The sequence below is a fragment of the Sciurus vulgaris genome, assembly GCF_902686455.1.
Source record: "Sciurus vulgaris genome assembly, chromosome: 18".
NCBI lineage: Eukaryota > Metazoa > Chordata > Mammalia > Rodentia > Sciuridae > Sciurus > Sciurus vulgaris.
The window spans coordinates 579916-602472 of record NC_136479.1 but is presented as its reverse complement, the minus strand read 5'-3'; the positions used below and the strand labels follow the sequence as shown (position 1 = coordinate 602472).

At 59.2% G+C, this 22557-nt stretch overlaps 2 protein-coding genes across 5 annotated transcripts; one reads left to right on the top strand and one right to left on the bottom strand.

Annotated features, from left to right (window-relative positions):
• Positions 1-761: 761 nt before the first annotated feature.
• METRN (meteorin, glial cell differentiation regulator) lies at positions 762-20400 on the bottom strand. Of its 3 annotated transcripts, XM_079121907.1 has the most exons (7): positions 20260-20400; positions 19990-20048; positions 3862-3935; positions 2796-3386; positions 2171-2692; positions 1310-1369; positions 762-1231 (listed from the first exon to the last, which is right to left on the bottom strand). In XM_079121907.1, exons 4-7 carry the CDS (start codon positions 3265-3267, stop codon positions 915-917), a joined length of 1371 nt encoding a protein of 456 aa, XP_078978033.1. In that variant the 5' UTR covers positions 3268-3386; positions 3862-3935; positions 19990-20048; positions 20260-20400; the 3' UTR covers positions 762-914. The 3 variants fall into 3 exon arrangements, with proteins under 3 accessions (XP_078978033.1, XP_078978034.1, XP_078978035.1); XM_079121908.1 differs by lacking the exons at positions 3862-3935; positions 19990-20048; positions 20260-20400 and having other exon boundaries at positions 2796-3777; XM_079121909.1 differs by lacking the exons at positions 3862-3935; positions 19990-20048; positions 20260-20400 and having other exon boundaries at positions 2171-2571; positions 2796-3045.
• FBXL16 (F-box and leucine rich repeat protein 16) lies at positions 9840-22048 on the top strand. 2 transcript variants are annotated; one of them, XM_079121902.1, is made up of 6 exons: positions 9840-10274; positions 16994-17640; positions 18557-19065; positions 19471-19555; positions 19878-19941; positions 20285-22048. In XM_079121902.1, exons 2-6 carry the CDS (start codon positions 17008-17010, stop codon positions 20431-20433), a joined length of 1440 nt encoding a protein of 479 aa, XP_078978028.1. In that variant the 5' UTR covers positions 9840-10274; positions 16994-17007; the 3' UTR covers positions 20434-22048. The 2 variants fall into 2 exon arrangements, with proteins under 2 accessions (XP_078978028.1, XP_078978027.1); XM_079121901.1 differs by lacking the exon at positions 9840-10274 and having other exon boundaries at positions 15111-17640.
• Positions 22049-22557: the final 509 nt, after the last annotated feature.

Here is a 22557-nt window from a genome sequence, read left to right as displayed (position 1 = left end):
CAGAGCCTCTGGCCTGCCTCCCTGCCCCTGCCCCAGTGAAGACAGATAAGGATGAAACACTCAGCCCACAGGTCCCCCAGCACTAGAGTTGTGGCTCTTCCCCTAGCTGAGGGTGAGGGTAAGAAGAATCTCCTCTGCCAGAGCTGGAGGGCCCCAGTGCACACCCCCAGGCAGGAGCTTTCAGCCTCAGGACCTTGAGCTTTGTCCAGAGCCTCACTAGCCCTTATGCAGCTGGGAGGCTGAGGAGGAAAGCAGGGACAGCAACAATGGGGCCAGTGGCGGGAAACGGTCCTTAGAGACCCTATTGTGCACCCCACTCGCCGGAAACAGACAGGCAGGATCCCACAGTGGAGACCCCACACCCTGTGGGCTCCTCTCCATGTCTGGATGCTCAGCACGTCGCAGGGGCCTCTGGACAGAGGGGCCCATTCTTCCCAGAGGGCGGGACTGGGCCAAAGATGACTGGCTCACAACCGCTACAGAGGGAATTGGCACCCTGCCAGACTGCAACCCCTTTCCTTCACAGGATGGGCTTAGAGCTGGGGACAATTACCTGCCTGCCCCTACACACCTGAGGGACCCCAGCCCCCCTGGCCTTGGGAATTATGGCACCTTTCCCTCCTGCTCTGAGCCCCAGATGCATCTGGTATTGGAGACAACAGCCAGCCAGTGAGCCAGGCACAGTGGGTAAGGGTCCAGGCTAAGAAGGGGTGGGCAGAGGCAGCACAGGGAGAATGAAATGAAGTGAGGCAGGGGCAGAGTTGTGCTGGCCAAAGGAGGTCAGATCTACCACGTGGTCAGTATTCTTATTGGTCATCCCTAACCCTTGGAAGTAGTTGGGGACATAAAGGCATCACCCCTCCCCACCACCCTCCCACCACCCTCCCTAGCACCCTGTCCCCAGAAAAAGATGCTCAGTCCAGTGCCACCTCGCAAGGGTGGAGGTGGGCAGCCTGGGCAGACATGTAGGCACGGGTGAACTCTTGGCTGCGTGGAGCACAGCCCAGCCAGGCCTCACCAAAACGGCTCCAGCCCATGAAGAGGAAGGTGCCTGGGCCAGGGCGGACACCACAACGCAGCAGGGTGCGAATGCAGACCTGCCCCTGGCCCACAGACCCCCCCATCCCCAACAGCGGCAGCGTCTGGCGGAGGACACGGGTGGCCACTACAGTGATGACAGACTCCTGCAGCTCCATGTCATGGGTGACCCCATGGATGGTCCCGCGGATCACTGTTGGGAAACATGTTGGCCAGTGGTGGGCCATCAGGGGAGGGCAGGCCCCAGGATCCCCCACACGGGGACACTCACCAAAGTCACTGGTGCATGCAGCCAGTAGGAGCTCCTCATCACTGCAGGGCCTGCAGGCACCTGCATGCAGGAGGGGTCATGAGCCAGGCCCCATCGTCCAGGCCCCACCCAGACCATGCAGTCACAGCATGTGTGCACACTTGTGATCAGGAAGTACCCTGGCAGGCAAGAGCCTGTGTGATGCCCACACACAGACCTGGGGTCTGTGCCACCTGGAGCTCAGTGTCCTGGGGCTCCCTCGTACACCCATCTCATACATCTCCTATATACATACGGGCACTGGGGAATCTTCTGTGACCTCCCAGAGTGGGCTTCTGAGACCCAAAGAGCAGCAGCCTTGCCAGGGTGGCAGGAGGTTATGGTGTGCTCTGGCTCTGGGGTCCCTGCCTTTGGGGAGGGAGGTCAAACCGTGAGAGCCCCATCTCCTGCAAGGTCAGGCTGAAAGTTCCAGGAGAGCAAAGAGCTGGGCCTGGTGCCCTGCAGAGGCAGAGCTGCGTCTCCATGGTGACTGGGAGGCACACTGGACTTTTGTTGGCTGGACTGGGGGATGGGCATGAGGTCACCGCTAGGCCAGTGAGGACAGCTTTAGCCACAGGCTTTGACTCTGCCCTCCATCCCCTCCCCCCAGCCCTTCAGGGACCCTGGGCTGCTCTTCTTGGCCTCCCCTGAGCATTACTCCCTGCCTGTTCTTTCCTTTAAGAATCCTGAGGAGTAAGGTGGGAAGGAGCCAGCCAGAATCAATCAGGTGAATGGCTGACAACCGGCTCCACACTGCAGGGGGCTACAGGTCCCATTCCAGCCAGACCCAGGTAGGGCGCCACCTTGTGACTCCGACCTGCTCCCACCCAGTTGGTCACTCACCATCCTCGCCGAGGCCGTTGACCTGCGGAGGCAACTCTGGACGCCTGTCTTCACGCAACTCAAAGCGGAAGGCAGCCACCCGGCGGCTGATATCGCGGTGCGGTGTGGCCTGCAGGAAGAGGGCCCGGCGCTCGCGGGGACCCCAGTGTACGCAGTGGCCCCTTGCCAGGCCTGGACCCTCGGTCAGCAGCAGCTCCAGCGAGCCGCCCTCCCGTTCAACGAAGACCTGGGCGCCCGCGAAGGGCCGCGCTGGGCGCAGGCAGGCGATGCCGGGTCTCGTGCCGAGGTCAGGGGCCCCCAGCGTCAGGCGAAGCGCCCCGGCCGGGTATAACCACTCGATGGTGCCCTCCGCACAGGCCAGGGCCAGCTGCCCCACGCTGCCGGGCTCCTGGGTCAGGCCGCTGGGGACAGGACAGCAGCGCTGAGGCGGGTTGCTGGTGTCCTCGGCCCGCGCAGCCCGCTTCTCAGTAATCACAGAACACCGGCGTCCACTTTGTGAAGAACACCGAGGTCCAGCATTCCCTGGATTACGGGGGGACGCGCACTCCCATCTCAAGGTGGGAGCGACGCAGTCTCCCAGACCCTCCAAAAGGAAGCATAGCTGGGCTTCCTCGCAGGGCCCTACCTGCCCCTCCAGCTGCAGCGGTCCTCCGAGTAGCCGGCGCGCGCGGACACAGCCAGGAGACTGCAGCAGAGTGCCCAGAGCAGCGCCGGGGGAGGCATGGCTCGGGGATGCGCCGGGGCCTCGGGTCTGGGGTCTCGGGCTGCTGCCCCGGGGCGGGGCGGCGGCGGGAGCAGCCCGGGCGCCGCCGCCCGGCCCGGCGCTGCGCGTCCCGGCCGCCGCCGCAGCTCTGCGCTTCCCCCGCCAGCAGACCCGGCGCAGGAGGACGGGGGCGGGGCGGCGCGCCGGCCAATCGGGGCTGACTATGGAACTTTCTGCCAATGGTAGAGGCTTCGCGGGGGCGGACCTGGCGCTCGGCGGGAGGACAGTGCCCGGCCGCAGCGTCCACAGGGCCAGGCGGGACCTGGGGCTGCCCCTGCCCTCGCGCTGCGTCGCCCTCGCGGTCCCTCATGCCTACCTCGCGGTGCTGCGCCATCTGTCCTCTGAGCCCTGGAGCCCTGGGTGGAGTGACTGGGGGCTGCTGTCCACCGGAAGAATGAGGGCAGCTCACCTAGGTGTCCCCGCCACGCCCCCTGAGTGGCAGCAGGTCTGGCCCTTTATGAGAGTGGGAGTTGTGCTTCTAGTCCACACTCCGCCCCACCTGCTTCCTCTGCCCCCTCCCCAGAGGCAGCTGGTACCCAGGGAAGAAGGGTCCGTACAGGGTGGAGGATGCAGGGAGGAGGGCTGCCAACCTGCTGCTGCCCTCCAGGAGGGTGCTGGCTAGCCTGGGGCTGGCCTTGCATTTGGGACAGGCCTGGGGTTTGGGGTAGGGGGCCGGCTCTGGACCTAGCAACCTGGGCAAGGTTGGACTTTCTGTAACATCTTTCTTCAGATATACGTGCGACACACCCGGTGTTTGCTGAGTGAATTCTATGGAGGATAGAGTCCTCTGGAGGAGTTAGTTAGTATGAGGGAGTCACAGACCCCTGGTAGGCCTGTGGCACTTGTAATTGTCAAGCAGAAGGACATCCCGTGGCACAGAAGTAGACGCTCCCAAGTCCAGCTGCAACAGGTGATTCTCAAAGCCTGCCTTCGGGTGAAGCAGGGGGTCAGGTGAAGCAGGGAGTGGTGGGCTTCTGAGTAGCAGAGAACTCTGGGTTTGACCTGAGGGGTGTGCTGGGGGAGGCTCCAGGCAGTGGGAAGAGCAGACAGTCTTGGCAAGACTCTGAGGAAGAGCTCTTGACCCACCAGGAAACCCCAAGATGCCTGCAGGAGCCAGACTAGACTCTTTGAACACTGTGCCCACTACCCCAGCTTCCCCCGTAGCTCTGGGTCTGCAGCTTATGACAGGCAGATGAGGCTGGAGGGAGTGGTTGGAGTCCTCTGTGAGCCCCAGCAGGCTTCATGATACTGATGCTCCTCCCTGACCCCAGAACCCTCCCAGGCCAAAAAGAGGCCAGGAGCCATGGGACTCAGAATAGGGTATCGCAATAGCCAAAAGATGAAAGTAACCCGAGTGTCCATGGCAAACATGTTATATCCACAGTGGATTATTATTTCTAATACCATTGTTATTCAAAACAGAAAAGAAGTTCCACACCTGCTACAATATGGACAAGCCATGGGAACACGCTAAGTGAAATGAGCCAGTCACAAAAAGACAAATACTGTGCCGTTCCACCTACATGAGGTCCCCAGAGCGGTGACATTCAGAGGCGGGGGGCAGTTAGGTTTCACAGGCTTGGTTTCAGTTTGAGAAGGTGGAAAGAGCTCTGGAAATTGGCTGCACAATAGTAAGAATGTGCTTAACACAACTGAACTCTGCACCTAAAATGGGTGAAGTGGGCTGGAGGCATGGCTCTGACGCAGCACATGGTCAGGGTGTTCAAGGCCCTGGGTTCAGTCCCCATCACATAATAATTTTGAAATTAAAAACACAAACCTGTAACCCTAGCTACTTGAGAGGCCAAGGCAGGAGGATCTAAATGTTCAAGGCCAGCTGGGGCAACTTTATGTCTCAAAAAAAAGAATAGAGCTGGGGATGTAACTCAGTAGTGGAGTGTCCCTGGGTTCAGTCCCCAGTACCAAAAATTTAAAAAGGAACAGGCAAGAGAGCCTGGAGAGCCTGGTGTGAACCCAGCAGGTTCACCAGATACCTGAAGAAGGAAGGGGACCTCGGGTAGCTGCTGAAGCTGTCCTAGCTGCAAGGCCACTTTGCCATCTAAGCTGCAGCTACCCCAGCCCAGGCCCCTGGAGCACTCAGTGGGCTCCAGGCGCCCTCTGGAGGCACATGAGGAGTAAGCCTCAGAACCGGGCCTCTAACCCCAGTGTTTACCCAGAGAAGGGGCCAGTGTCCTAAGTGCAAGAGAGGGGTTCCCAGAGGGTGACCTGGCCTAAGCTGCCTCCTCAGTACTAGGCTCCTCTGCCACCTGCACCCTGCCCATCTCTTGGTGGCCCAGCAATGATGCTGTCACCAAGGGAGAAAACCTAGACAGAAACCATTTCTCACAGATCCTTCCCACCCAAGGAAGCACTGACTGTCTTTAGCCATTGAGCTCTGCTGCCATGGGCAGGGAGCCCAGAAGGCCATGTGTAGCCTCGGTTGCTATGGGTACAGGATGCAACACACCTGGGTACCTGTGCTCAGTAGCTACCTGGAGAGCAAACCAGGGACTGAATGGATGAGGTCCTAACCTCAGAGAACTCCCTGACTTCTGCCCATTGGGGCCCGCTTAAGTGTACCCAGATCAGACTCTGCAAGCTCCCCCTGGAAGAGTGAATGACTCCCCCCACCCCCTGCAACTTCTGCTCTGCTCGGCTTTGGCCAAGTGGCATGCAGCATCCCAAAGTGCCCTGTCCCAAAGAGGCATGGCCAGCCTGGGAGCCCATTCAGAGGCCTGGCTTCCCCAGAGGGGCCTTGGAGGAGCAGACTGAGGGGATAGAGGCAGTGGAGGCCTCAGGTATTGCCATAGGGTGTCACCCCTCAGGCTGCCCACCTCTGCTATCGCTCAGCCCCCAGGGAACTACCTCCAGAGCAGGCAGAGTTAAGGGGAACAGGGGGCAATGACCTCAAGACTGATGGAGCTCAGAGCAAACCCAGACCACTTGGAGTGGTTGATGGTGGGGGTGGCAAGGCCAGCCCTGCCAGGTCTACTGGCCAAGGTGGGGTTTGAGCTTGCCCCTAGGTACCAGTGAACAGAACCCTGGAGGAAACAACCAGGAAGCCCAGAGAGAATACTCAGTTTTCCAGCTTGTGCAGGATTCCCTGCCTGAGTCTCAAATTTCACTGGCAGTCAGGTGAGGGAGAGATGTGGGTGACCTGAGGCTGACCCTCCCTGAGTCCTCAGATGAGGACTTGGTACTGAGACTCTTACAACCAGGAATGGCCACATGTGCTGCTCTGGTTGACCCTGGCAGAGTGCTGTACCCCTGGGTGTAGAGAGATAGTTCCCACAACTGAGAGATGGAGGGTAGCAGGGCCACCCAGTAACATGCTCAGTGGTATCCACCATGAGCACTGCCTGGGTCATCCACCCAGCTTGATCTATGGAAACTCGGGGTGTTCAAGCCCCCAGATCCTGGGGTGGGGTTCCCAGGAACAGTCATAGTTGCCAACTGTCTCAGGGAGTCCGTGCAACCTCTGGCTCCTGCCCACCTTTGGCCCTGCACCTCAGGGTGTGGGAAGCAAAGTTTCTATCTCAGATGTTTTTCTTCCCTTGCTGAGAAGCACCCCCCGCCCCAGCACTCCCCCCCCCCTCCCGCATCTCTGGAGCTGAAAATGCAGCTGCTGATTGATTTGCACTTGAGCTAAAAATAGCTGCTGGCTCCAGCCAGGGCCAGGAAAATATCCCATTGCTAGGAGACAACCGTTGCTGGGAGACCGCCATCGCTAGGCGACTCATGTTGCTGCAGTGACAGATGGGCCCTGAGTCATCCTCAGCCGTGACAGGGGGCGGGCCGGGACGGAGAAGGAGCTGAGGGCAGCAGAGCCACATTGCCCTCACCCTTGGCCACCACAGCCACTTCGACCACCATGGCCGTGGAGTTCTCATACCTGTGGACACGCTCTTCCACAGCCAGATGCCCCATCTGCCTTGGCCTTCAAGCAGGGGCTGGGGAGTAGAAGCAGAGTGCCCCCATCTGGTCCCAGGATAAATCATTTTGCTCTAGAAGGGGCTCTCACCATCAGTACTATGCTGAAGCCTTCAGGGACTCTCCCTGTAGAGTCCAGACTCATTTCCCAGGAAGGGTTCAACAAGAGGGAATACCTAAGCCCTCCTGGGGAGGGTGTGGTCTCGGTCTGTGGTTCCAGGGCACACATTCCATCCCAGAGCCCTCAAGGACCTCCTGTGAAAAGACTCCAGGAGGCTTCAGAGCCCTCTCTCCACATGGGGTACCTTTTAGCTCTGATGTCACCATTGTCCCCTCTCACAGCTCTTCAAGGCCTTAGGGCCAAATGTATCAGCAGCCTTTGGTCCTGAACCCTCCCATGACTCCAGAACTGAGGCCCCCAGCAGCCTAGATGTGGGGGACCCCTCTGCTCTCAGGCGTCAAGGCAAAAGGTACTGTAGGTGAGGTCCTCTCCAGGTGAGGACACTCCAGGTGAGAGGTGCTTTAGTTGAGGGATTCTCCAGGTGATGGATGCTTCAGATGAGGGAATCTCCATGTGAGGGGGTACTTACAGTTTAGGGGTCCTTCAGATGGATGCTCCAGATGAGAGGTGCTCTGATTGCCCTCAGGAACCAGGTCACAGCCCTTCACCTATCAGTCCCCAGTACTGATGGAGGAAGTGGGCACCCTCTGTGAGTTGGCACAATCAGTACCCCACATTCTTTTTTTTTTAAATTTAGTTAGTTAGTTGTTAATGGACCTTTATTTTACTTATTTATGTGTGGTGCTGAGAGTCGAACACAGTGCCTCACACATGCTAGGCAAGAGCTCTACCACTGAGCCACAACCCCAGCCCAGTTCCCCACATTCTTTAAAGGAGACTAAAGGTCACTGAGCAGTCCAACCTTGTCCAGGTCAATTTTCTCTGGGGGGTGTATGCTGTTCTCCAAAAGCATCTTCCAAAATAGGACCTATCCCCACAGAGTGGCCCCAGGTCCTTGTGCTGGCAACCTTTCATGTTGACAGCTGCCTCTTCCTCCTTCCCCACTGTGTGCTGGGCACCTGTGCTGTGCTGGGTGCCCAGGAGCACAGCAGTGGGAAGGAAAACCCTATTCTGGCCCCAGGGGGTGCTGTCAGCCAACAGCCCACTCAAACACACCAACAGACAGACAGCAGGCAGACCAGGAGGGCATGGGAAGGGAAGTTCTTGGGGAAGAAAATGTCTGTCAAGGTCTGAGGGGTAAACAGAGCCATTCAGGTGCACTGGGGTGAGAAGCAGGACAGAGAAGTGATACAGGTGAGGTTTAGTCCAGGTTAAGGTGTGACAGGCCAGGGACATGGCACCCTCCTGGCCTCAGGGGATGACTGGTGTGGCAGAAACTCTGAGAGCCAGGTACCAGGTATAGGATGAGGCTGTGGGCCATCAGTGCTGATACTCAGGGCTTTGCAGACTGCTGCAAGGAATGGACAGAGCCCTGGGAACAGCCTGGGGAGAACATGTGGGGGAGATGGAGGAGAGATCAGTGAGGAAGTAGCTGCTGACAGCCATGGAGGACAGATGAAGGCATCTGACATGGGGAGGGTGACAGGTGGAGGGAATCAGGTTAGGAAGGTCTAGCAGGCCTTCTAAATAGTAGTCTAAGGTCCCCGTGAGCAAACGCCATCCTTGCTCAGATTCTTCAAAGGCAGGGAGGCCGCCTTTGTTGTGGAGCCAGGGGCCAGATTTGTGCCAGCACAACTCACTTGAGACCCCCCCACAAGTCACCTGCTCAAGTGGTGGCAGAGACTGCTGCCGGAAGGTGGTGGCACAGTAGGACAGATGCCCTCCTAGCACCAGTGTCTTCCTGGGCCTCATTCTGGCTATCCCATGCCAAGCTGCCCTCTGTGGTCCACAATCAGGCAAGACCACACAGGTGGACCCAGCACCCTCACAGAACACTCCACCCGACCCCACCAAACCAGCCTGGGTCCAGCCAGCCTGAGCTCCCTCCCCATTGCCCCCAGGCCTCACACTAGCCCCAACCAGCTGGCTTCATTTCTGATAAGACCAGGAGTCCTTCAACTTCTCCCTGATTCCAAAACCCTGCCCTGCTCTCCCCCACCTGATCCCTCTGCCATCCTGCTCCCCAGGATGGAGCCACTGGTTTCTCTCCTTCAGCCCTGAGCCTGCTGGGAGATCTGGTGTGCCCTGTAGCCCTGACGAGACTCCTCTACAGGAACTCCCAGGTCCATCCATGCCCTGGCCTGCAGCAGCTGCCCCTCCTGGCTTCTAGTCCATACCCGGGACCTTTGCACACACTTCCTGAAGCACTCCTTCCTCTCAGCTTCGGGTCTAGGTTCACAGTGAGTCCTCAGGAACACCACCCTCTTGAGTTCGCCACCATGATACCCTTTCATCGTCACCCTCTGAAGTGATGTTTAGTCACTTGTTTGCATGGTTCTGCAGGTGTGTGCCTGTACCAAGAGGGTTCCTGGGTCTGGCCCGCAGCATCTGTGCAGGGGGTGGGAAGCCAGCAGGCCTGGCCTCCAGCTCCCACGGAGGGTGTCAGACCACCCGGTCTCCTCCGAATCTGGCCTCCCCTTCCTTGGCCCGGTAGGTGGCAACTACAATCCATTGGAAGCCGGGCGGTCCCCAACCCCGAAGGACCGCTGTCCTTGGCCAAGCGCTGGCACCAGGGATCCTGAGTTCTATACGCGCAGGTTGCGGGGTCGCCACAGCTTTGCATCCGCGGGCCGCTGGCGGCTGCTCTCCGCCGCACGCGCTGCACTTCCCTGCCCTCCCCTCCCGTGTCCTCCGGGTCTCACCGCCTGCCTGCGTTTGTTATTGTGCGGGCGCCCGCAGGGAAGGAGGGTGCCAGGGCGCGCGGGGCCTGGCGCGTACCGGTTGACGGCGAGCCGGGAGCGCGCTGAGCGGGGGTGAGGGTGGGGGTGGGGCGGGGCTCCACATCCTAGGCGCCCCCTCCCGGCTCGCCATCCCCGATTGGCTCCGACGCGGGAGCGCGCGAGGGCGCGGCGCTTAGGGCCGGGCTAGGGGCGCGCGCGGCGCCGCCGGCGGCCGAGGAGGAGCGCGGGGAGGAGCGCGGAGGAGGAGCGCGGGGAGGAGGGCGAGGGGAGGGAGGAGGCGCCCGCCCCGCTCCCTGCAAAGCGGCCTTATTTATCTGGGCACAGCCACAGCCTCCCCGGTGGGAGGCTCCGGCGGCCGATCCTCTCCCACCGGGGAGCTCCGCTCCGGGCGCAGCGGAGAGGGCCCGGCGGGGCGCGCGGCGCGACCGGGCTCTGCCCGCCAGTCCAGCATCTCGGCTGCCTCTGAGCTCGCCCGCGCCCATGCTGGGCTCTCCATGACGTGAGGTCGCCGGGCGGACAGCGTGGCATGAGCCAGGAGCCCGGGCCAAGGTAAGGTGTGCGTGCGCGGCCAGGCTGCGAGGCGGGGAGGGGTCCAGGCCAAGCCACTGTCGTGGCCACAATGAGGAGGGGACAGGATGGGGGCTTGGGACCCCACAGCCGCCGCCGTCGCCAGGAAAAGGCTTACGTAACGGCAGCCCCTTCCCCACTGCACCCCGCAGTCGCCGAGCCTTCAGCCCCACCAGGCCCTCCATAGTACCTCGCCCCGGTGGCTGGCCTGATCGAGGCCCGCTCTCCAATGGCAACGCGGTCAGGGCTGTGGATCAGTGCCACTGGAGCCGCTGAGGAGAAGCTCAGTACCTCGGCCCCAGGACACGAAATTGCAGACCCCCAGCCCCCATGCTGACTGGCTGGGCTCTGGGTACCCCTGCTCCAGTGCCCTTAGCCCCTGGGTCTAGTGACAGGTGTTAGATGTAATTAAACTCCAGGAGGAGCCATGTGGGTATGTGGCCTGGGGGCTGGTCCTCCTCTGAATACCTTCCCCGACATGGGCCTGTATAGAGCTGCCACCCACGGTGTGGGTTGCAGGAAGGAGAAGAGGGAGTGGGTTGGCATGTCCCTGCTCTGGGAGGAGGGACTAGGCCTTGGCTAAGCTGGAGGGCCTCAGGTGGGAAAGTAGGCACAGGGATCCCATGCCCTCTTGGGGGTTTGAGTGGGTGGGCAAGGCTTCCCACCATCATTCCAGGAGAAACCTGACTCTCGAACCCTCAGAACCCATGGCCCAGCAGCCACTCCTCTGGTCCCTCCTGGCTCTGAGCAGGCAGATTGACCTCTGCAGGAAAACCAGATACCACTTCACCTGCCTCCCTCCCTTAGGCCCCTTGTCCAAAGCCACATTGTCTCTGACCAGTAGGCAGTTCAAACCTCCATGGTGCCTACTGGACATAGAGCCCTCTCCCAGGCACCCCTTTGATAAAATGCTGGACAGCAGCCTCAGAGCTGAGAGCCTGGGCTGGGCTGGGAGCCCGAAGGCTTTGGGGCTGCCCAGGCCGGGGCAGATGCCTGATGGAACCTGGCTGTCCTGCCACAGAACTGGATCAAAAGCCATCAGGAAGGAAGGGAAATTCAAGGCCCAGTTGTAAACGTGGGTGGTGCATGGGGATGCCAGGACTCAACTGACCACTTCCACTACCTGCTTCTCAACCACCACTCCCCTTAGGCCCAGCCCACCACGGGGGATGTTCAGGGAGTAGGCTCACCCCTCCAGTCCATACCCATTTTCAAGACACCTGAATAAGTCCTGTTCCCCACTGATGAGGGAAAACAAGTCCCCTAGGGAGGGACCTAGGCTCAGGAAGCCCTGAGCTGCTGAGAGGCAGGCACACCCCCAGGTGGAAGCAGAGCTCTGACTGGCATGGGCTGACTGCTTGCAGACCCTGTCTCCTCCCCATGGGAGCTCACTCACTGCTATGCCTTCGAGGCTGGTGCAGGGGGAGGGTGGGAAGGCAGCAATGGAAGCTCTGGGGGACTAGGGGGTGGCCCACTCTTCCCACCAGTGGTCCAGTAGGAACCAGTGACTGCACCCACTGCAGAGGGTGCATACAGGCTACATTCTCTCATTTGCTGGGTACCCAAAAGAATAGGTACTAAGGGCACTATCCTAAGCCCTGGATGCTCATGTTCTTTAGAGCAGGGGAGCCATCTGAGCCTGAACCCCATGTCCACTCCTCAGCCCCGCATGGCTGAGCTGCCCCGGGCTTGGTCACAGGGCCTCTGTCTGCTAGAGCATCAACTTGGGTCTACGCATCCTAGGCCAAAAGTCTTGTGCACCCCAGAAGCATCTCCAGCTGAGGGTGGAAGGTGCTCCCCTCCCACCCTCAACTGGAGACACGTGCAGTGGCAGGGATGTGCCTGAGTCATGGGCTGTCATGGAACCTGTCAGCCTGCACCACGCCCCCAATCCCAGCTTCCATGACTGTCACCCTGGTGCCTGGGGGCTGCCCCTGCAGCCTGAGCCTGATGTGAGTTTTCTTTGTTACCCATACCCTGCCCAGCCCAGGGTCCTCAGCAAGCAGAAGGAGCTGGTCAGTACAAGTTCTTTGGAAGTCAAGCCCCCCAGCATCCAAGACAGGTTACATCCTGATCTGGTGCTCAGAGATAGGAGAAGAGTTCCCCAGACTGGGCATGATAAGGGGCAAGGATGTTGGTGGGCATTCAGTTTGCAGCCTCTGGAAAGAGAGCAGGAGAACAGTAGGAATCCTGCTAGGTGAGGACAGTGCTCAGAGAGACCACTAACCTAAATCTTAGCAGGACACAGGAAACCCCATGAAACAGAAGAGGCCAGAGCGAGGAGCCATGAATGCGTATCTGTGCAGGGAGCAGATAGCCTGGAGGTCTTGGGGTCAATCACGGCTTGCACAACTTCTAGAAAATAACTCTCTGAGCTTCTCCCCCACCCCCATCAGTTGGTGTGGGAGGGGCCCAGACCAGCAATGGGAGGTCTGATGCTGGAAAGAACTAGGCAGCATCTCCCTTGTCCCTCTCTCCTGCCCCATTCCCTAGGGTCAGGCCAGATTATGGGGGATGGACAGCCAATGTCTTTATCCCTGTAGCTCCAGAAGGTGTCCTCTTTCCCCAGGTTCTGCATATTCCAAGGTCTATCTCAAGTCTCCAGGGTCTTGGGAGTCTTCCCAGTGACCATGGTACCAAGTGAGTCCCAACCCCAGTGACCTCTCTTCCCTGTCAACACTGATCACTAGCACAACTGCGATTAAGTTCTTGATATGCCTGCCTCCCCTACCAGCCAGCCTCCTGTTGAAATCTGACCTGTTCTCTTCCAACCTCTTGGGCCTCTGTACAGCCTTGCTGACTGGGCTGTCATTTCTCACTCATGCCTTTATTAGCATGTTCATTCCTTCATCCAGCAACACTCAGAGGCCACAGAGCTGTGATGCTGTCTGTCCTCAAGGAGTCCCCAAGTCAGCAAAGAGGTGAATAGTGATGACAACCCAGCAAGTGGGTGAGACCTTGGAGATGCCCAGTGAGGGAGGCAGGGGTGGGGCTCACAACGACAAATGGAGTAGAGGACTGGGGTCTGGCTGGGCTCGGGTGTTAGGGCTGGAGGGGAGGCTGGATCTTAGGGCCCAGTGACTTGGCATGCAGAAGAAATAATCCCTGTGGGGCCCAGCATGGCCATCTATGGACTGTTAGCCAGAAAACTACCCAGTGCTGGGGTCCTCTTGGGAGTCCCCAGTGTCCACCATAGTATTTGGCTCACTGCCCAGAAGCTCCCTGATCTGACCCTGGCTTGGGCTCACAAGGACAAGAGAGCTGACGGAGTAGCCAGTGTGTCCCCTTTCCCCAGTGTATGCCCAGGAACCTCAAGCCCTCCACAGCCTATCCCAGCCGAGGACCTCCCCAGAGTCCCACTCCTAACTGACCAGGACATGCCAGGGCTGAAGCTGTCATGCAAGCTTGGTTGATGTTTTCAAAAGCCTCTCTTCCCAAGATCAGCTCCTAAGGTGCTTGTCCCTAAAGGAAGAGCCATCCCTGAGTGGTCTGGCAGCTGTGCCTACACTCCTGGCACGAAATCCCAAGCAAGCTCTTACAGCCACCCTGGGTGGAGAGCAGCTGCAGTGCCAAGGCAGGAGGGGAGGGTCCATGAAGCATGGGAAGCAGGCCCTTGGTCACTATCCAGCAGAGTGGCAGGGACAGGCAGAGGGCCCCTCTCAGAACTTCCAGGGACCTCTGGTCTAACTGGCAGGAAGGCCCCAGTCTCCCGCTGTGAGCTCCACCTTCCCCAAGCCCTCATCCCTTGGACCAGGTGTGGCGCTTGCCTTTTTTGAACTTTGGGGGTGGGGGTAGGCCGGAGGCTTCTGGGGCTGGGTTAGTCAGGTCAGGAATGTGAGCAGCTGAAACCCCAGGAAGTGGGCACAAAGTCGGGGAGCATGGGTGCCTGTATGGTGCAGTTCCAAGCCAGGGCAGAGGGCCTTGGATGAGAGTGGGTTGAGGGCCTGTCAGAAATCGTCTTCAGGCAGGAGGGGAGGGTCCATGAGCCTCCTTCCGAAGACGCTCACGCCGCCTGATTTTCACCAGCTCTACCCTGAGGCTTGAAGGTAGGGATGGGACTTGAGCTTCTGCAAATGTGAGCTCCAGTGAGGGCCACAGGGAATTCCACAGATGCGCGGGGCATCCACGTGCATCCCCCAACTTGGGCGTTCCACGTGCACACCCGCGGCGGGAGCATTCTCAGCCTAAATCGGCACAGCTCTTGGATTATTTCTCTCTTGGTGCCGCCTCCGCGCCTCCTCCGGATCCCAGCCGAGCAGGCGGCTTCTCCCCCCGGCTCCCCCCATCGCCGCCTCTGGGGCCCCTCCCTGCTGAGCTGGATTTGCCAGGCTTCGGGTTTGCCGGACCCCCGCCCCAACCTTGCCCTCCGCTGTCAGCGGTGCAGTCCGCCCAGGCCTGGTCCGTACGAGCACGCACGGCCGCTGTCCATGGTGCTACGCGCTGGGAGCCGAAACTGGTCTGCGGGAAGGGGCGGAGTCCGGCTGGGTGGGGCATTCTGGACGTCGAAATCAGGGCTCCCCGGGTCTAGGAAGCAGGGGACCCTGTTCTGGGGACATGGGTGTATACAGCCCAGGGCTACCTCTCCATTCTCTGTACAGCTACCAGCAGGAATGGAGGCGGTCCTGGACCTCATCCTTTCCTTTCATGGTCCACACCTCCGTGTGCTGATTTTCAGACTGGAGTGACCCTGGTTAGGCCTCCTCCACAGCTGCGACTAAACTGACTCCCCAGCACCTCGGGTTCCTTATCTGAAAATTGGGGTACTGATAATGGCCACCCCCCCCACACACACACACACACATACACACAGGGATGCCCTGAAGCACGTGATCATCCCATCAGGCACTTGCCAAGCGTTGCTGTGGATGTTGTACTAGCCAGTGTTCCAATACCACTTCCTAATCATGAGCGCATGCAAAGAGACGGCTAAGGTGTGGGAGCTCCACTGACCAGGGACACAGCATCCAGGGTCTGGGGTGGACTGCCGGTGGCAGTGTGACTTGTGGCTGCCAGAGAAGGAAGGCCTTTTGACCCAAATCGGTCATGAGGACCATCTGTTTTGGTGAGACCCAGGTCCCAGCCCAGGTCTGCACCCCCTACCCAGAGGTGGGAAATAGCAAGGACTGTCCTGTCCAGGACTTGGAAGCCAGTGGAGGTACGGTGCTAGAAACAGGAGGTCAAGACCTCTCTCCCCCTTCCCCCATGGCTCTTGTGCTCTTTCCCTGGGAAACTGGGGGCAGGAGGGGGTGGACAGCCAGCTTCCCCAGCCCTGCAGCTCCAGAAGGTAGACTGCCAAAAGGAAGACAGGAACTGTTCTCATCCTGCATATTCTAACATCCACCCCAAGCCTTGAGAAGTCCTTGGGAGTCTTCTCAGATCCCCCCATGGTGGTTCTGTGAGACTTGTGAGTTGATGGCCCATCTTTGTCAGACAGGAGGGGAAGGGGAAGGTGGGAGCAGCTTCCCTTCCACCCCGAGACTGTGGGGCAAGAAGATGGGGATGTGCATATAGGCTCAGCTTAGTCCTGGGGTCACCTACAGACCCAATAAGGCTGATGCTGCATCACCCTTGGTCCTGCCCTGGAGCTCAGAAGTAAGCTCTATGTCATTGTGCAAGATTTACTGTGCACTATGCAGGTGTCTCCCTGGCCAGGTGTCAAAGTGAGGAAATGGAAGCTCTGAAAAGGGGAGTGGCTAGCCAAGACCACACAAAGTAGGCCTGTTTGAGGTCCAGGGTGTGGGACCTCGGTGTGTTCCAGTGAGACCCCTGGGTATTCTGCTTTCTCAATGGACACTGGGTGGGGGCGAGCAGGAGTAGATGATGGCCACTGCTTCCCCTCCCCCCATGGCTTTCTGTGCAGTGTCTTGTGCCGCCCAGTTACAGCCCTCCGGCCCTGAGGAGGGGAGCTGGACTGGGGGTGGCCTTAGTCCCACCCTGTGGGCAATGACCCTGGCCTGAGAAGAGTCTTCCATGGGACTCTTATCAGCCAGCTGTGGTCCAAACTTTGACTCTATCACTTAACTGATCAAAACCTTAGACAAGCAACTCACTGACCTTGGCTTCCTGATCTATACAGTGGATACAGTCACCACAGCACTGTCCTCATTTGGGTAGGTGAAGGACTGGAGAAAAAGCATGTTTCCAGATGCCACCATGCTGGGGAAAATGGCTTCCCTCTCTCTCTGGGTAGATCCTGAGTCACAGAACCTCCCATGGCCACTGAGATTCTTGGGAGTAGTGTGAGACTCAGAAGGACACCAGAACTCCTTCAGAGAGCTATGCTGGCATCCTGTAGTGGGGGGCCAGAGACTGCCCAAACCCTTTCCTCAGTTTCCCAGACCTTGCTCAGTAGAGGCAGGGTCCTGGTGATGGGCACCAGAGGAGCAGAGGTGAAGGGAGTGGTCAGGGACTCCATCTCTGCACCTCCATTGTCTCATGTGTGAAATGGGAATAAGCATCAGAAAGCATCCATAAGCACAGAAGGTTGAGTTAGTGCATACAGTAGGTACTCAGTGAATGCAGAGGTCACTGCCTCCCTTTGCTGCACCCAACCAGGGAGGAAGAGGCATGCACTTGGATCTTTTCTGTTGGATGGTTCTAGGAGTACCATGGTGGGGGCCACCCAGGGATGGGAAGGAGCAGGCTTCCCCAGCCTCCCCAGATACTATCAGACTCACTTGCCCCTCCTGGCCTGTCTGCAGAGCATTCGAGGAAGATGTCGAGCCCAGGTGTCAACGGCGACCCCAAGCCTCCGTGCTTGCCTCGAAATGGCCTGGTGAAGCTGCCAGGCCAGCCCAACGGCCTGGGAGCAGCCAGCATCACCAAGGGTACTCCTGCTGCCAAGAACCGTCCCTGCCAGCCACCGCCCCCACCCACCCTTCCACCTCCCAGCCTGGCCTCTCCACTCTCCAGGGGCCCACTGGCTGGGGGCCCCTGCCCCCTGGCAGGTGGACCAGCCTCAGCCTCGGTGCCTGGACCCCCAGCAGAACGGCCACCACTGGCCACAGATGAGAAGATCCTCAATGGCCTCTTTTGGTACTTCTCAGCATGTGAGAAGTGCGTGCTGGCCCAGGTGTGCAAGGCCTGGCGGCGTGTGCTCTACCAGCCCAAGTTCTGGGCAGGCCTCACGCCTGTGCTGCATGCCAAGGAGCTCTACAACGTGCTGCCTGGTGGTGAGAAGGAGTTCGTGAACCTGCAGGGCTTTGCTGCACGTGGCTTTGAGGGCTTCTGCCTGGTTGGGGTCTCCGACCTGGACATCTGTGAGTTCATCGACAACTATGCGCTCTCCAAGAAGGGGGTCAAGGCCATGAGCCTCAAGCGCTCCACCATCACCGATGCTGGCCTAGAGGTGTGCCCCCAAACTAGTCCTGGTGGCAGGGACAGGCAGCAGAGCTGCATGGGTGTGGAAGGGTATGGAGCCGCAAAGGAAGTGTAGCACACAGAGAACAAAGAAGCATCCTGTTGCCCTAAGGAGGAAGACTGCCAGGGGTGGGGTAGGACTGGGTACATAGCTTGGGAACCTGATGCAAAGTGAAAATGTGGATTCTTGTTCAGAGATGATTAAGAATTTCAAGAGGAGCCGGGCGTGGTGGCATACACCTATAATCCCAGCTGCTCAGGAGGTTGAGGCAGAAAGATCGCAAGTTCAAAGCCAGCCTCAGCAATTTAGTGAGGCCCTAAGCAACTTAGCAAGACCTTGTCTCGAAATTTAAAAAAGGGGTTGGGGATGTGCTCAGTGGTTGAGTCCCCCTGGGTTCAATCCCTGGCACCAAAAAAAAAAAAAAAAAGGGGAATTTCAAGGTGGCAACAGCAGAGCAATTAAGTGTGAGACTGAGAAAGGAAGTTACTTCTCACTGGCCTTGGTTGGGAGGATGCTGGAGGGAGGTGGAGGGTAGCTGAGGAAGGGTCTCCTATTAGCAAAGGCTGGAGGAGCAATGGGCAGCCTCCCCAGTCCCCATGACCTGGACTATGATCTTAACATTCAAACCAACTGTTCTGAGCACCTACTCTGGCAAGGCGTTGGCTCACGGGTTCCCTGTGCCATGCCTCTCTTTGGAACGTTGTTGAAGTGTAAAACTATAAGTGCAGTCCTCAGAGTTCAGCATGCTTGCACAAGTCTACACCCAAGAGACAACTGCTTCTTGCTTCCCAGCAGCTTATTCCAACCCATCTCAGGCAATCCTCACCACACCCTGAGGGAGGAGCCTACTGGGGAGGGTTGGGGAGCAGAGCCAGGCGAGGCCCTGACCCATGCCCGCCCACAGGTGATGCTGGAGCAGATGCAGGGCGTGGTCCGCCTGGAGCTGTCGGGCTGCAACGACTTCACTGAGGCCGGGCTGTGGTCCAGCCTCAGTGCCCGCATCACCTCGCTGAGCGTGAGCGACTGCATCAATGTGGCAGACGATGCCATAGCGGCCATCTCACAGCTGCTGCCCAACCTGGCGGAGTTGAGCCTGCAGGCCTACCATGTGACGGACACGGCACTGGCTTACTTCACGGCGCGGCAAGGCCACAGCACACACACGCTGCGCCTGCTCTCTTGCTGGGAGATCACTAACCATGGAGTGGTCAACGTGGTGCACAGCCTGCCCAACCTCACGGCGTTGAGCCTCTCGGGCTGCTCTAAGGTCACGGATGATGGTGTCGAGCTGGTAGCTGAGAACCTACGCAAGCTGCGCAGCCTCGACCTGTCGTGGTGCCCTCGCATCACAGACATGGCACTAGAATATGTGGCCTGTGATCTGCACCGCCTGGAGGAGCTTGTGCTGGACAGGTGCGCACGACCCCGCACCATCTGCGGGATCACCATGTACTGGGAGCCTAGAGTGGGTGGGTCTGAATCCGTGGGCTTCTGGTGTGGGCGAGGCCACTGAGGAGGCAGATGGGGGCAGATAGGGGCAGGACTATGGCGTGATGGGCAGCGCCATTGAGAGCAGAGTTGGTGGAACTACAGCAACTGTTGGTTGAACCGGCATCCTTCCTAGAAGCTGGTACTAGGGCGTGACAGCGTGGTGGGGGCGAAGCCAGGGCGGGGCTAAGGAAGGGTGGGGCGATAGCGGGCGAGGTAGGGGTTTGCACCAGGGTCATGGAGGTGGGGTACGGGGTTGGGCGGTGCAGCAGCTTAGGGGCGGGGCGAAGTGATTTGAAGGTGGGCAGTCCCCCTCTGGTGCAACCGCAGGTGTGTACGCATCACCGACACTGGCCTCAGCTATTTGTCCACCATGTCGTCCCTCCGCAGCCTCTACCTGCGATGGTGCTGCCAGGTACCGGACCTTCACGCCTTCGGCATGGGGGCGGGGGGATAGGCGGGCGTGGTGGGGGGCGCGGGGGAAGCACCATTCCAGCCTGCTGACCTTTTTTCGGCTCCACTCAGATCCCGCAGGGGTTTGAGATCTCTCTGCACCCAGCAGAGAACCCAGACAGAACTGGCGGGAACCCCAGGGTCCTCATCAGTGCTTCCCAGCCACTTCCTGGCTCTGTGGGGGCGAGAAACCTCCATCTTGAACCCCGACTCCTGCCCCTCCTGCGGCTCCAGGTCCTGGGCAAGCGTAAATAGTTAACTCGCCCTCCCCCACTTCCGCCCAGGTGCAGGACTTCGGGCTGAAGCACCTCCTGGCTATGAGGAGCTTGCGTCTCTTGTCTCTGGCAGGTGAGACCCTCCCCTGCATGCCTCCTGGGCAGTGATCACTACACTCACCTAGTCTGACACTCCCAGCGTCGGCTCCCTTGCGCGGATTCACACCTGACGTTGGCTGGCTGAGTCGCAGGTTCAAGTAAAGGAGGAGCAAGCTCTAGTCCAGCTCGGCACCGCTGGGCCCCTCACAGTGCAGTTCCGCCCCCGGAGGCCCCGCCCACTCAGCGAGCACCCACCCGCCCAGCACAGGCCCCTCCCACTCAGCTCAGGGTCCGCCCACAGGGCACCGCCCCGCGCCGCCCCAGCTCTCTGACTCCTGGAGCTGAGCCGCACCTTTGTTCCCGCTGGTCTGCCTCAGGCTGCCCACTGCTGACCACCACGGGGCTGTCCGGCTTGGTGCAGCTGCAGGAGCTGGAGGAGCTGGAGCTGACCAACTGCCCCGGAGCCACACCCGAGCTCTTCAAGTACTTCTCGCAGCACCTGCCCCGCTGCCTAGTCATCGAGTAGCGCTGGGCTCCCGCCCTGGCCGCCACGCTCTGGGGGGGGGCGAGGGGCTCTTCCCAGCTCCTCCATCGACCCTGCCAGCAGACGCGCGTACGATCCCGCGCGGGAGGCGGGGCGAGCCGAGGACAGCCCCGCCCCGTGCCGCCCTCGGCCCCTCCGCTTCTCTTCCTGCCCGCCCCGGGCAGGGGACGACGGGGTCAGCCCCACGCACGCACGCACACTCGGGGACTTTGTGCATGCCCCTCGTGCCCGCACTGCACGCCCGCCCTCCACCACGCCACAGCCGCTGCCATCACTCGCCTGCCCCGCTGGGGGGCTCAGTCCCTGGGGGGCACTTTGAGCCCCGCCGCCTTCCCTGCCACACCCCGCTCTCTGCCTCCCCGCTGTCCCCCATCCCGGGCAGGGCCCAGAGGATTGGGGGGCAGGGTCCCCCAGGACTCAGGGGCCCGGAAGAGCCTCAAGGACCTCCAGCATCTTCCACTGTACCGCGCCTGGAGCCCTCTCTCCGAGGGGTGCGGGGAGACTCAGGCCACTGCCAAAGCCATGGCCCGCTGAGGAGCCCAGCTCCAAGCCCGTCCCTCCCCGTGCCTGCCTGACACAAAGGGCCTTCCTCCCTTACCGTTAAGTGGGCAGTCCCTGTCCACCGCCGCCCACACTGGATCCTTACAGACCCTTGGACCCTGGCCCCTAGGATAGCATTGAGATGATGATGGCCTTAGAGTAATCAACATTAGCTCAGTCGAGCCCAACCCACCTCAGCCTAGGGGCGATGCAGGCACCTTGAGAGACCCCCAAGTTGGCGTTACTCCTAGGGTTGTCAGGCTTGGGAGCTTCTGGCCGCCGACCCACACTCCAGCCCCGGGCCAGCGGGGCTCAGGCCTCCGAGCACCGCAATTCATCCTGAGCAAGTCTGTGCAGAAGTGGGCCCAGCCAAGGGGTCAGGATCAGTACTGACCAGAGACTGATCTTCCAGTGGCCAGCACATCATCCACACCCCGCGGAGGGAGGGCTCCTTTCTAATCCCACCCCATTCGTCCCTCCCCAGCTTCCCAAACCTCTGCCTGCCCAAATGGGCTCCAACCGTGTTCTGTCTGATCCCAAGACGTGGAAGTTCTGGGGGATGCTGGCACATCTTGGCAATGCTGAGGAGGGGGCTGGGACCCCTTTCCATCCCAACCTTTAGCCCCAGGAGATATAGCATCCACACAATCTTGGGACACCCCTGTCTGGTTGGAAGGGAGAAACCAGAGAGCCAGAGAGTGAAAGAGCGAGAGAAAGAGAGCGAGTGAGTGAGAGAGATGCTGTTGAAGCAGAGAGACAGTTCAACAGCCCAAAGAGTTCCCTGCCCCGGAGTGCCCACGAGGAGGCTCCATGTGGAAGTGGTAGGAGCCAGTTTCTTCAGGCCCTCCTCCCATAGCCCCCCAGTGGGGAGGGGGCAACTGTCCATTTGCCCAAAGTATTAATGCAACTGAAGCTGTGATATTTCCAACGACTGTAGGAGGAAAATTTAAGGGGAGAGAGGAAAACAAAACCAACCAACCCCTAAAATCATTTTCTTATTGTACATAACGACCTCATTCTCCTGTATATGCGGAAGATATAACCTTATATTTGGTAAGTGTTTCTTGTGCTATTTTATCACGTGACCTGTTTATAAAAATATATATTAAAAAAAGTTGTAAAAATATGAGTCTGGGTTGTTTTTAGGTCACCACATCATGGTGCAGAAGGTCGTATCTGCTGTGGGTTGCCCTGGTCTCTAGATTCTTAGGCACCTCTCAATTATTGGATTTCTGTTTTTTCAACAAACATGCAGAGGCTGCATGCCACTGCCAGAATGGAAACTCAGCGGAGATCAACACAGAAGTTCCCTGATCCTCTACCACAACCAGGTAGGGATGACACTAGAATCATCACATATACTACTCCCTCAAAAGTATTTAGGAATGTGGGCTGGGGAGATAGCTCAGTTGGTAGAGTGCTCGCCTTGCAAGCACAAGGCCCTAGATTCAATACCCAGCACCACAAAAATAAATAAATAAACAAATAAAAGTATTTAGGATTAGCAGGGTGCATGGGCCCATGGCTTCTAACACAGGTGACTCCCAAGAGGCTGAGGCAGGAGCA

Excerpts from the sequence above, each read along its gene's own strand:
- METRN (XM_079121907.1), bottom strand. The coding sequence starts at position 3,267 with ATGGCGCAGCACCGCGAGGTAGGCATGAGGGACCGCGAGGGCGACGCA. Across the intron at positions 2,693-2,795 it reads CGCTGCAGCTGGAGGGGCAG|GGAATGCTGGACCTCGGTGT; the intron begins GTAGGGCCCTGC and ends CCCGTAATCCAG. Across the intron at positions 1,370-2,170 it reads CAACGGCCTCGGCGAGGATG|GTGCCTGCAGGCCCTGCAGT; the intron begins GTGAGTGACCAA and ends TCCTGCATGCAG.
- FBXL16 (XM_079121901.1), top strand. The coding sequence starts at position 16,921 with ATGGGAAGGAGCAGGCTTCCCCAGCCTCCCCAGATACTATCAGACTCA. Across the intron at positions 17,641-18,556 it reads TCACCGATGCTGGCCTAGAG|GTGATGCTGGAGCAGATGCA; the intron begins GTGTGCCCCCAA and ends GCCCGCCCACAG. Across the intron at positions 19,066-19,470 it reads GAGGAGCTTGTGCTGGACAG|GTGTGTACGCATCACCGACA; the intron begins GTGCGCACGACC and ends GTGCAACCGCAG.